General features: G+C 41.4%; 1 protein-coding gene across 1 annotated transcript in view; it reads right to left on the reverse strand.

The window, feature by feature from the left end:
- MDFIC (MyoD family inhibitor domain containing) overlaps positions 1 to 11,741 on the reverse strand; it is an 86,583-nt gene extending 74,842 nt beyond the window's left edge. Inside the window, exons 1-2 of the mRNA XM_027075312.2 lie at positions 11,481 to 11,741; positions 11,014 to 11,199 (exon numbers count right to left, since the gene is read on the reverse strand). Of these exons, the coding sequence (XP_026931113.2) occupies positions 11,014 to 11,098 (85 nt within the window). The 5' untranslated portion in view covers positions 11,099 to 11,199; positions 11,481 to 11,741. The remainder of the gene's footprint in view (positions 1 to 11,013; positions 11,200 to 11,480) is intronic.
- Positions 11,742 to 12,650: the final 909 nt, after the last annotated feature.

Genomic DNA, 12,650 nt, shown 5'->3' on the forward strand with positions numbered 1-12,650 from the left:
TTCTCTCTCTCCCTCTGTCCCTCCCTTGCTTGCACACACACACACACACACACACACACACACACACACACGTGTGCTCTCTCAAAAATGTTAAAGAACAAAAAATAAATTGGATTAAAATCTCATTGTCCAAAAAAAGTTAAGATAACCAAAGTATTTTAACAGATGAATGAGCATATGCATAAAATTTCATAATTTTGTAAATACAAGAATTATTATATAAGCACAAATCATTATAAGTGTTTATAGAACTAAATGCCTGAATCAATTTAATTTAATCAATTCACTGTTATCAATATTTTGAAAAATAAGACTGAGCAAAATCTAGTGTGCATTCATTCAAAGGGCTCCGTATGCATTTAAAAGCTTAGGGTGCATTTATATTCAAGAGTGATAAAAATGACATTGACTCCACTGGTTTAAAATTTGGGGGTAGGTAGAGTGGGTTATACACACAGCAAAGTGGAAAACAATTCCAAAGTTAGATAAATATACAATTGGATAGAACCATGCAAATGAATAGGTACAACATATAATAATATCTCAATAAATCTGGGTTCTAAATAAATGGCAGAAGGAGTAGGGAGAGGTTAGATGACAGAAAGCTGATACTGGCAACCAGGGCACATTACCTCGGTCATCTTCATCTCCTGCCCTTTGACATCCAAACCTACAGTTCTTTCTCCTAAAAATATATTTTCAGGATGACCTACCCTGAGGCATAGTAAACTCCTTCCACTTCAAATATATGCTCATTTGTGTTCTTTCAACCAAGTATACTCATGCTAAAACCAAACACTCACAGGCTAATGGAATGTGGAGTTAGATGAGCTTTTAGAGGTCTCAGCCCAACCTGCTAATTTGAATTCAGATGAATACCTTCACCATCCAATATCCCCAAGAACAAGCCAAGGAGTATAGGCATGACTACTTCTGGGGCAGGGAAATAGCCTCAGCACACCATTGACTCCAGTTTGGGACTGTTTTAATCATTCACAGGCTTTCCTCACAATTGGCTAAAATCTACTTCCTTACATTTTTCGCTGATTCATCATATTTTGCTCTTTGCAATCAAAGTCTAATGTTCCCTCTGTGACCGTCTCATATTAGAAAATATCTCATGCCCTTGTGTCTATTTTCTCCGTGCTAAACACCCTCAATTCCTTCAATCATTTTTCGGGACCTTTTTTAACATTCTGTTCACCCTTATAGACAGGATAGTCTTCTTCATCTTGTCTAGAAAGCCATCATCAAACAGTTTGTCTTACTGTGGAAATCCAGAGAGGCCATATCTGCAGCAGTTTTCTTACTTAGCAATTGACTAAGCCCATTACAAAAAGGAATTGAGGACTCTGACATCTTCCTCTTTTTTTAAAATGATGTCACACACCCATCTTCAGTCTTTTGTCATGATCACTGCTGTAAGTGCCACAATTCGAAAACTTTTCTGTTACTTCTCAGTTCTATCGGGTGGGGATGAACCTTAATTTGGCACTGTTACAAGAATGAAGGCCAATGGAAATCAAAAGTGAACCAAAGGGGGTTGTTTCATCTGTAAAGCCTTTTTCAAAGCTATGATTTGAGGCCACTCCTGATATAAGTGAGAGAGGATGGAGAAGAGCATTTCACATAGTAGTGAAAACACAAATAAGATAATGATAAGAGAAGCAGAACCATATTGCCATTTATTTTTTGGACTTCAGTCCAAAAGTGACGTGGCTTCTTGCCTTCAGGATCATTTCTTTGAGACATTGCTTTCTTTGGATTCTCCTCTAAGACAACAACCCCATTCTGACCCCACAATCTTTGTAATCTCACAAATGGCTGATGGCCTCCAGGAGGAGAACTTGTAAATCCATTCCTCTAGACTTGCTCCCTGTCCTGACCTACAGATTTGAAGTCTCACCTCTACATGAATATATCTTTGGCAACTCAAACTCAACATTTCCGAAAATTTTAGGAATTCATCACCACTTCTCTTCTGGCCCTGTTTCTCCAACTATAGTCTATATCTTGGTCAGCAGTGTTCACAGAATCATCTTTCAATTCTCTATTTTCTCCGCCCTAACAGAGTCAACTATGAGATCCAGCTAATTATAACTTCCCAATCTCTCTCAAATGTATATTTTCCTATGCCCACTACCAATGCCACCTTTTTCTTGAAATTATTTCAACACAAAGACTGAATATGTTACTCCTTAGCTCAAGTAAAAATCCATTTTGCATAGTGATGACAAATCGGTATATTGTCATGTTGTACATATTTTAATGGAAGCTCCTACACCTTTCCCATGCTCCAAAATTTCATCTTGTATTTCAGTGAGAAATAAAGAGTAATACCCCTCAGAAAATGCAAGCTGCATGAGCGATGGAAAAACAAACAACAGAGTAGGTCCACGTTCATAGAGCCCAGGAGATCAAGGGCTGATCCAGGGAAAAGAGTAGGAGGACCTGATCCTAGAGAAGAGGCTGGTTCCTTTGTGTGTTCCAGCTGCCTTCAGAGAGTCTGTCACCTACTCAACCACAAATTGCTTTATTTTTGGTGCTCAATTCTGCATAATTCAAACCAAAAGTCCTGCAAACTATGTCTTCTTCAGATGGGATCACTAGCAGCCCAACCCAGGAGGAACAGACTTCTTGCCACTCTGGGTTTCTCATTCAACCTCTGAATTTGTATGCTCCAGAACTGCACCAGTCAGCTGGCAACTGGCCGTAAACTAATCTGTCACCTGCTTCTTGTTGTAATCTTGAATTGATATTTAGACAAGGAATTAACTTTACAAATTCCTTGTGGGCAAACTACGCATTACAGATTCTTAATCTGCACAAGACTTCGCACGCAGTAGGCACACAAAAACGATTTGTTGACATGGTTTCTCTTCAAACGTATCAATAATGAAATCTATGTGCTGGCAGGAAAATTAACTTCAGACTCTACTCCTGAAACTAGTAAAAAAAAAAAAAAATCAGGCATAAAAGCACATGCATATGAATCATCTTACTTCAGATCATGTGGGTGTGAATCTGAAAACAGAAGTGGACTGCACGTAGAAACCACAAACGAAATTAATGTTAAAATAACTCTGTTCATAGCTCCTACTTAGTGAACCCTAACTGATTAAATTAGAATCTTTTTAAAACATAACTGGCTTTCAAACTCAAGGTTAAAAGCTTTCCTTCTGGAGAAGATGTATGTGAATGTGAAAGCAGATACGAAAAGTTTAAGTAACTTCAGGAAAGTGTCAATGGCAAAAGGAGAGGAGGAAAGGGAAAAAGAGACACAGACACAGAGATAAGGAAAAGAGAGAGAAGCATCCAAAACACTGGTGCACAAATACATGTATGATTAAGACAATGGGAGGAACCACGGCGTCCTTCATCTGCTCCAATCACCAACATCCAACTATCCAAACATCTAGTATCTAGACAGTGCAGGATCAATCTTTCCTTAGTAAAAACTGAAGAAAGACTTTTAGAAAAAGAAACATAAACATCACATCCCCTAACTTTATATAGGGTAGAATAATCATGTTACCTCAGAAAGACCATTTATTTGGTTGAATCATTTCTCTCCTTTGTTGGTTGTTGTATCGTTCTAATTTTCCATTTGCAAATGGCTTAACTTCAGATTATGTCAATTTAGGTTTCCTTATTTTCCCCAAATCTTTTATTATTATAAGAATATAATGATACTAAAATAATTGCACACAGCTATTAGAATTTTCCATGATATCACCTCAACAAGATCCAGGAAATAAGGTTCAAAGAAACAGGAAAGGCTCTTACACACCCAAAAATTCCAGTTTCCCCCCCAACTAGCCCTATAAAGGTCACTCAAATACATATACATATATATATATATATATATATATATATATATATATATATATATATATGTATAAATGTATAAATGTATAAATCCTTACATGTTAACTGACCAAACAAGGCCAACAGGCATGGTTCTTGCTGGCCAGAAACCTTACCTGCCAATTACACTGCTGGGCTCTCTGGCTCCCCATACACCCTAGAACACAAGATTCATTAGAACAAATACACTCTTCTCACACATGGGTAATCCTCCTCCTTTGTCCCCCCACTGCTTCTACCCTGCCAACCTCCAACCCTATGCTAATTCCAAAAACTCATTCTATCAGCTCTATTCCCAAGCTCCCACATGCTCCTTGCTGAGAAAGGCAATCAACCATGCTGACCGTGTCCACTAAAAATTCATGCCATTCATTCTCAGTTAAGCCCTCAGTGATACAGAGCAGCCCTTTTGTTTGCCCCAGATTGAATCCCTCTTGAATACTTCATTCTTTGAAATCTTTTCCACACATCTCAAATTTCTCGACTCATCCTAACCGCCCCCCACTCTTGCTCTCAGCAAATGTTACCATCTACTTTGCTAAGAAGATCTAGGCCTTCCAAGATCTCTCTTTCTCATCAAACTGTGTCTAGATTATCATTTATTATTTTCTCCCATGCCCATCTGTAAAGGGAACGTGGTCTACTTTCCTATGACTGGTCTCTGTCCAATTCTGTCCTGGAATTTTACTTTCAATTACACACACCCACCACACCACCACTGTACCCCATACCCTTTCAACTTCCATCTCCCTCTCTCCCCTGGATTTCTTTCCATTAGCACGTGGTGAGCAAGCTCAAAATCCACCCAACTGAAATCCTCTCTACACCTGGTTTCTCCCTTAACAAATCACAACTTTTTTCATCTTCCATGACCACTAAACCTCTAAGGCTTCTGTGACTAATCCTTATGGACTCTCTTTCTATATTCTTTTCCTTCTCCTTTCTCAAGTGTGGCCATGCCCCCAAAGCTTCTCCTCAGTCCTTTCCCTCACTCTTGTGTCCAGCCATCAACTATCTGGTGGTGAACTCTGACCCTGTGAGCTTGACCCTCACCACTCTCCTACTTACAAGTTCTAGTTCTTGGTGGCTTACTTGCTTATCATGGCAAGGGATAAGCTCCAGGAACCAAGATGATCCAAAGAAGACTCAACAGCTACTCCCATGTTTCCACTCAGGCTAAAAAGTCAAACCCCTGGATTACCTTGAATTTCTACCTTCACACTACCTCCCGTATAAAATACGTCGCTGAACCATATCAATTGGATACAACAAAATTTGGACACTATGCTTTAGGAGATTCACAGCTGAGTAAGTAAAACTTAAGGCCCTCAAGGGGCTCTCACAGCTAGGAAGAACTCTATCCTACTTTTCCTATTGTTCTTAAACCCATTTCCTGGATCAAAATCCTAGTGGGGCTGCCCTATGTCCTTTTTGTCAAGTGCCTGTCATAGCTTCCCGGATAATCACTGCCTTCACTCTTGCCCCTCGTACCAACATCATCCTTTGCACTGCTACCAGATTTATTCTCCTAAAAAACACCAATTTGGTCCTGTCCTTCCCCTTCTCAAGAACTTTCAATGGCTCACCACTGCCTACAAAAAGGATATACAAACGCCTTAGTGGAGAATTAGAGCCATCCTCAAAATTACTTCAGTTTATCTTTACAACTTTACCTCACTCTTTGTTCTTTGATACAGCCCATAACAAAGGGCTTAGTGAAGCATTCAACATTTTGTAATAATCACCTCCAAGTTTTGCTCTCCATTATCCATCTTCACAGAGCTGAGTTCTATGATCGTGCTTCTTTGTCCAGCTCAAATCAAAAGTTTTCCTTGCGGTTCTTCCAAATGCCCCAGCTAGAGATACTTTCTGTCTCCCATGTTCTGCCATCACACATTCTTTTTACGTCTATCATAGCACCTATCAGTCTACCTTGTATTACAGTTATGGGTGAATGTAGGTGTTCTCCCATCATTCAGCAAGACCCGAATTTCATTCAGTGTATTCCTCTCTGTACTTGTCACACAGCAAGGTTCAAGATATATATATATATGTTCGTGTGTGTGTGTGTGTGTGTGTGTGTGTAGGATTGAATATTTATGAAGCATTTGAGTAAGGCAGAAATAATGCAAAGAGGAAAAAAAAGGCTATGGCAGAAATGAAAATTAGTAATAAATATTTAATATAAGTTGATTCTAATTTTTTGAGATTAGGGAACTAAATATAATTTATCACTGTTTCTACGAGAAAGGGTAACTTAGGTTCCAAAACTCCAACTTACAAATGAACACAACCCATGTGCAAATTATGCACTCTTTTCCTTATTATTCCATAATGCCGGGATCTCCAAAGAGAAGTGTAGGGTGGCAGGACACGAATATCTACTGAGCTGGTAGAAGAAAGTACTAAAATACCCATTTCACTTATTTTTATCTCAGACACTTACAATTTTCATCTCTGTATTTCCTTTTTAAAGTTCACAGTACATTTGTGTTACAGTCCACAAAATGTTAGAAAGTTCTTTGAGGAAGAATACACTCAGGATTATTGTTATTAATTGGGGTATGTGATAAACATGCTGACGAGTAGTAATGTAGAAGATACACAGAGTGAGAGGATTTAAAAATTGGAACTTGAAAGAGAGACTGTTTTTAAAGCTTTCTGAGGCCTTTCTAACTAAAAATGAGAGACTTACTAGAAACCTATCAATATATCTTTCTGCAGACAAAAGCCTATATAACAATTATTTTCAACTAGAGATAAAGAGCACCTGGAGACTGTTAACAATACAGCTTCTTGACCCTTCCATATCCAGAGATTCTGATTCTAAAAGTCCAGAGTGGGACCAAAAATGCCAGTAGCCTTGAAATATTAGGGTAGTATCTCAATGCAACTTACGTTCTCGGCCAGATAATTCTGTGTTGTGAGGGGCTGTTTGGTCCTATGCATTGTAAGATATTTAGCATTACCCCTGGCTTCTACCCACTAGATCCTAGAAGGACCCACTCCACTCCCTGTATGTCTACCAAACATGTCTCCAGATGTTGCCAAATGTCTCCTGGAGGGCACAATCTCCCCGGACTGGAACCAGAGAGAGAAGCTATTCAAAGAGGATCCACTTTGAGAAATTCCATCCTTAATCAGAAGGATAAAACAATATGATATGTGTCTAAGAATATGGGTGTTACAAGCATACATTGTATAAATTGAAATAAACAGGCTTCCCATAAAGGAAATCTGATTAGCCACTATAAACTCCTGACAACTTAGCTAAGCTTCTAAGTCAAAGCTCTTCTTATGTAATTTCAACTCGAAGATTTTCTCCCTAGCTTCTATTTTAAATTATTTTTAATTAACTTCACTGGCATTTTGCATCCTGCTACGAAAAGTCTGCCTAATAGTCTCAGAGGACTCTCCCAAGAGAGAAGAGTGCATTAAATCACACATTATCACATTAAAGTATATTCCAGCACTCACAGTCCAACAATCGAAGTCTTGGCAAATGCAGGGAGTGGCGGGGGGAGGGGGAAGATGCAGGGACTGGAACGGGCTCAAGTGATTCACAGTATCCAAAGCCTATTATCTTCGATTCATCCATCCGTAGGAAAGATTTATATTCATGCTTTACTTCAACCACATTTATCACAATGACATACATTCCCCAGTTTGTGGTTCTACCCTGATTTCTATGGACTGCATGAGACCTTGGCCAAGTCACCTGAATACTTTGGACAACCTTTCTAAAAAGTGAGCCAGTTGGGGGCACCTGGGTGGCTCCATCGGTTAAGCATCTGACTTTGGCTCAGGTCACGATCTCATTGTTCCTGGGTTCGAGCTCCACACCAGGCTCTGTGCTGACAGCTCAGAGCCTGGAGCCTGCTTCAGATTCTGTCTCCCTCTCCCTCGGTCCTTCCCCCACTTGCACTGTCTCTGTCTCTCAAAAAATGAATAAATGTTAAAAAATTTTTTTAAAGTGATCCATCTGGACTAAGTTATTTTTATAAATCCTCATAGTCCCAGGTTGCAAATGTATGAATGAAGCACTTAATTAAAAAGCTCTTCCGAGTACATGGATTCTAGTAACTTTTGCGCAAAAAAGTAAGTACCTATATTTTCAGTGATAACACGATGAATTTTAAGATGTTTAATCCAAGAATGAAAAAAAAGTGACAATTAGATGAATCACGTATACAAGATCCATTCTCTCTTAAAACAAAATTGAGTTTGGCCCAAATTATCCTTCATCTATCAAGACCTTCATACAGGGACTTTGCATGAGACAGCAAATCAAACCAATCTTTCAGAAGTTAGTCATAAATAGGGAAACAGTTATAAACACATGTTTACATTCTAATTTCTAGAACAGAGATAACAGATCAGCTGCCTAGAGGCCATATCCAGCCTGAAAGCATAGTTGTTTTGTTGGCCGGGGCAAAATTGTATTTAATCAATTGCCAACTTTTAAAAAGGGAGAGATGATACATAAAAATCTGTATTTCCAGTGTCTCTTGAAATACTGGAAGATATTAGCCCAAATGGCAACAATGAGCTGGAGCTGAGCATCACCACCTCCTGGCCCATGGGCTGTCCCAGGGCCCACGATCCCTGCTGCTTACAAGCTCCTCACACCCATCCTGGTTCCCTCTTACAGCCTGGAGCATAGGAGCTTATGTCCTTGCTCTGCAACAATTTTCAAAATACACAGAAAATGTTTTTAATGCCTTCAGACCAATAGAGTTTTCCTTGCAGAATCACAGGAAAAGAGCAGAAATTTTAAAGAGGTAGAACAATGCTCTTAATAAGGAAACCTTCCTAACCCTGAATGCCGTTACGTAGAATCAGCTACACTGTAGGTTTCTAACTAACCATCTGGAAGAACGGAGAAAGGGATTTTAGATTTGATGGGGAGTTCACTAGAGACCCCCCTATAATTTCTTTTAACTTTAACATTGCATGCCCTTAGTTAGGAGTGTGGATATCTCATCATGATATAGTAATATATGCATAGGTTTTATCTTGACATCTATCTATCTTTGCCTACAAGGTAAGACTTGACCTTATATTTCCTCTTCATGAAAAGATATTTTCTGCTAATTGCCATAAAACACTCCATTTTTCTCACAGATTTTAATATATAAAAATTTTAAATTAAGTTTCAATTAACTAAGCAGCCACATCTGACCAGAGAATTATTAGAGTATTCTTCTGAAAAGATGATAAAGAATCCAAGGACAGAGGAAAGAACTCAAGAGCTGGAGAGTAGGGCACTCTGTGAACAAAGCTTCTTTCTTCACTAACGCCTTTACCAAGAGGACCAAACTACCTATGGAAGGCTGCATCTGCAAACTTTTACCCTACCCACTCACTCCAAAATTTGTTTTCTTTCAATATACCTTATGAAATCTGCTTGTATGAGACATAATATTTTAGCAAGAATCTGAAGATTTTCTTCCTAAAAAATCATTACAATCATTACCTTATATTACACGTACAATTAAATTGACGCTTAAAGGATGTGAGTCAAAGATAAACGAATAAAAAGGCGGTATATAACTATGTTGCTGAGGGTAAGCCGATTTTCAGGTACAATATAACCCCAAGAGTTTCCACACTGGTAATCCTGTATGCAGTCAACTGCACTTCAGACCATTCTAGATGCTCACTTCCTAAAATCAGAATCATGTGATATTTTACAGCATTGCATTGCATTACATTACACACCACTGCAAGTTCTAGCTGACTCTAACGATGCGTATTATTAAAGTAAGTTGGACACTGTAGATATCACTATGTCCAAATCAATTGTTTTTGTAGTGTGTTTGATGTAGATTTTGACATAAGCATTGTTTAACAATAGTGATTAACAGCTCAAGTGTGAAACATCAATGAGTCGATAAGACTATGAAGGGCATGCCTAACAACGGGAAAATGACTGTTGGCAATACAATGTGCAGAGCATGGGCTGCTTCTGGGAAAACATGTTTATCATTCTACTTCTCTGATTTGCTCTATTTTCTGTTTAGAAAAAAATGACTCACTGTTTAGAAGCAAAAAGCAATGATAAACATAATTCAATTTAACAGCCCTGAATGCCAGAACATTTTAATTTAGCCATGGATGTTTTCTGCTTTCACGTCTTTTGAGTTCAACATTAACTTCTTCCTTTCCATTTTTGCAGCTTGGGGAAAAAGAAAAAAAAAAAAAAAAAAAACCAAAGAAACCAAAAACAAACAAACAAAAAACACCAATCCCAAGAAGCTCACTACATTATTGTCAAAGAAATACAAAAGCTATCAGATATGCTTAAAATCCAGACTATAAAGTAGGTTTTGAAGACCTGGAAAATTATTTAGCCTATATCAATATCAGAACTTTCTAAATCAGAGCCACCGTTAGAGGAAACTGCATCAGAAGAGTAAGGCCCTTGCTCCCTGAAAACCTCAAGGATGTTACCTTCAAGAGAGCAAAGATACTGCCTGACTTGTTTATAAGCTTGTTAGGGAAGTCTCCCACAAACAAGACCATATTCTTTATAGGCTGCCTGTGTTTACACTTTGGAAAAACACAAAAGAGCTAATTCATTCTTGCCAAGTGTTCCTTTTTAAAGCATGCTGATTTCAAAACAAAACAGTTATTGAAACGTATGCGTGAGCCATTCCAAAGGAACTGGTCACAGAACCCCACATCATCAACTGAGCTGCAGAGTGGCTCACAAGAAACAAAGATGAGCCCAGAGTGCTTAGCTTGTTCAGAGAGCAGCAACAGACCTGGATCTGAGGAAGACACAAGAACTGAAGTGAAGCAGGCGAGAGTGCTTCAGATCTCACATATTGGAGTCTTAGGCCCCAAAATGCATATGCTTAAGAAAGAAGCAATCATGTCATCCAGTTTCCCTGCAGTCAAAGGAAGGGGGAGTGGAAGGACCAGCGCGGATCCCGCCCTCTTATCCGGTTGTTGATCTAGGGCTGGAGTCCTGGAGAACTTTCTTGAGTAGCACTAACTGTGCAAAAGTTCACAACTACGGGGTGAGACTCCGTCCTCATTGCACACCAACCTCCACCCCCCTCCCTCCATCAGTAAATGTGTGGACAAATTTTAAAATGCAACAACGACAAAGCGACTCGCGACTTGCGAGCAGGCACTCACCCTGGGCTGGGGCGCCCAGCCGGCCGCCGCCCGCCTCGGCCCCGCGCTGGGGCCCGGGAGCCAGGGCTTCGCCCGCGCCGGACATGGGCCGCTCCACCGAGCCCGCGCCGCGCTGCCGCCTAGCTCGCCGCCCCCGGGGCGGACGCGAAGGGCTGTTAGGTGGTGGGTGCAGAGAACTGACTGCTTCTGGTTGGGGGGAAAAAGTGTTTTCAGAGACCAGCACGCCACCCCTGCAGGACATTCCCTGCCCCTCCACCTCCCTCCCCCAAACCCCACCCCAGAGAAGTTTTGATTTGAAACCCGGGAGGAAAACTGCTACCCCGCACGTTGACAGTGGTGGAGTTGGGGGGCGGGGGAGGGCAGTGGGAGGGAGGCACTGAAAGGGGGCGGGAAGGGAGACTGGATTTGGAAGCGCGGGGAAGGGGACCAAACCCCTCCTCCTTCTGGCCGGGGAGACCGCCACCTACCTCGGCATCCCCCCCCAACTCTCTCAAAGCCCCTTCCTCCTTCTCCTCTTCCGCCCGGCAAAGTTAGCGAGGATCCAGCAGCTTCGGCATCTCACCCCAGTGGCCTGGCAGCGGTGGCGGCCGCCCCTGCGCGTCCCTCCCCGCCTCCCTCAGGCTCAGCCCAGACACTGCAGTGGCTGCAACTGCGCCAGTGGCCGCTCTTCTGACTCCGCGCTCTCCGCCCTCTCTTTCCAGCCAGCTCAGTCCGGCCAGCTCCCCAGGAAGGGGGCCTGTTCCCCTTCTGGCTCTCTGTCCCCCTGCCACCACTCCTCCACTCCTGAAACACTTCTCCGTCTGTTGCTCTTTTTCATCACATCCGGATCAGGAGGCCTCGAACTCTTGGCGGGCCGCCCAAGGCTGGGGGCGGTGCAACGTGGGCTCCCTCGCCCTGCACTGTCTGGGTCAGGAGGCCAAAGCCGAACGGGCTGGCTCCGGGTAAGGGGTTTCTCCAGGGGCTGAGAGAAAGGAGGGAGTTGGCTGGTCCTTGGCTGCCTAGGCGTTTTCCTGCCCAGACTTACCCCATTCCCTCTTCTCCCAGCCTTTCTTCCCAATTCTGTCCCAGACCCACTGAAGATCTGGGAACTCCCTGAGTGAAGGAGAAACCTTTAGGGGGGACAATGCAAAACAAAAAATATAAATATTTATCGAACTTTCCCGATAGGATAGTAAAAGTGTGGTTTTGAAACCCTGACCCTTAGCTCAGTGTTTAAACTCTATGCCTCTGAAGTTACCTTTATTCTCTTTTTCAGGTCTTTATTCTGGTCCAACAGGAACGTGGATCAGTAAAACCAGTTGCACTTGCTTGAATCAACTGGAGGCATCCAGGCAGACAAGGTTGACATCCCAGAGGACGCCCTGGCCCAGGGCCCCAAGCCAGGCCTTGCACAGTGAATGGCTTCGGTGGCAAGATAAACCTGTGGTCGGAAGTAAAAAGCCAACTAAGTATCAGGCGTTCTGATTGTAGCATAACCTGATGAGCCTAGAATAACTTGTACGAAGCAATTTGCAGGTACAAAGTACTTTAATAATATATTCAGGTAACTTTTGTTCTTTCATTGCAAGCAAAATGCAGAATTCATTTCTAGAAAGGTAGAACCAACTCATGCTTTAAATCTCTAGGCCAAGAGAGGA

The sequence above is a fragment of the Acinonyx jubatus genome, chromosome A2 (genome assembly GCF_027475565.1).
Source record: "Acinonyx jubatus isolate Ajub_Pintada_27869175 chromosome A2, VMU_Ajub_asm_v1.0, whole genome shotgun sequence".
Taxonomy (NCBI): Eukaryota; Metazoa; Chordata; class Mammalia; order Carnivora; family Felidae; genus Acinonyx; species Acinonyx jubatus.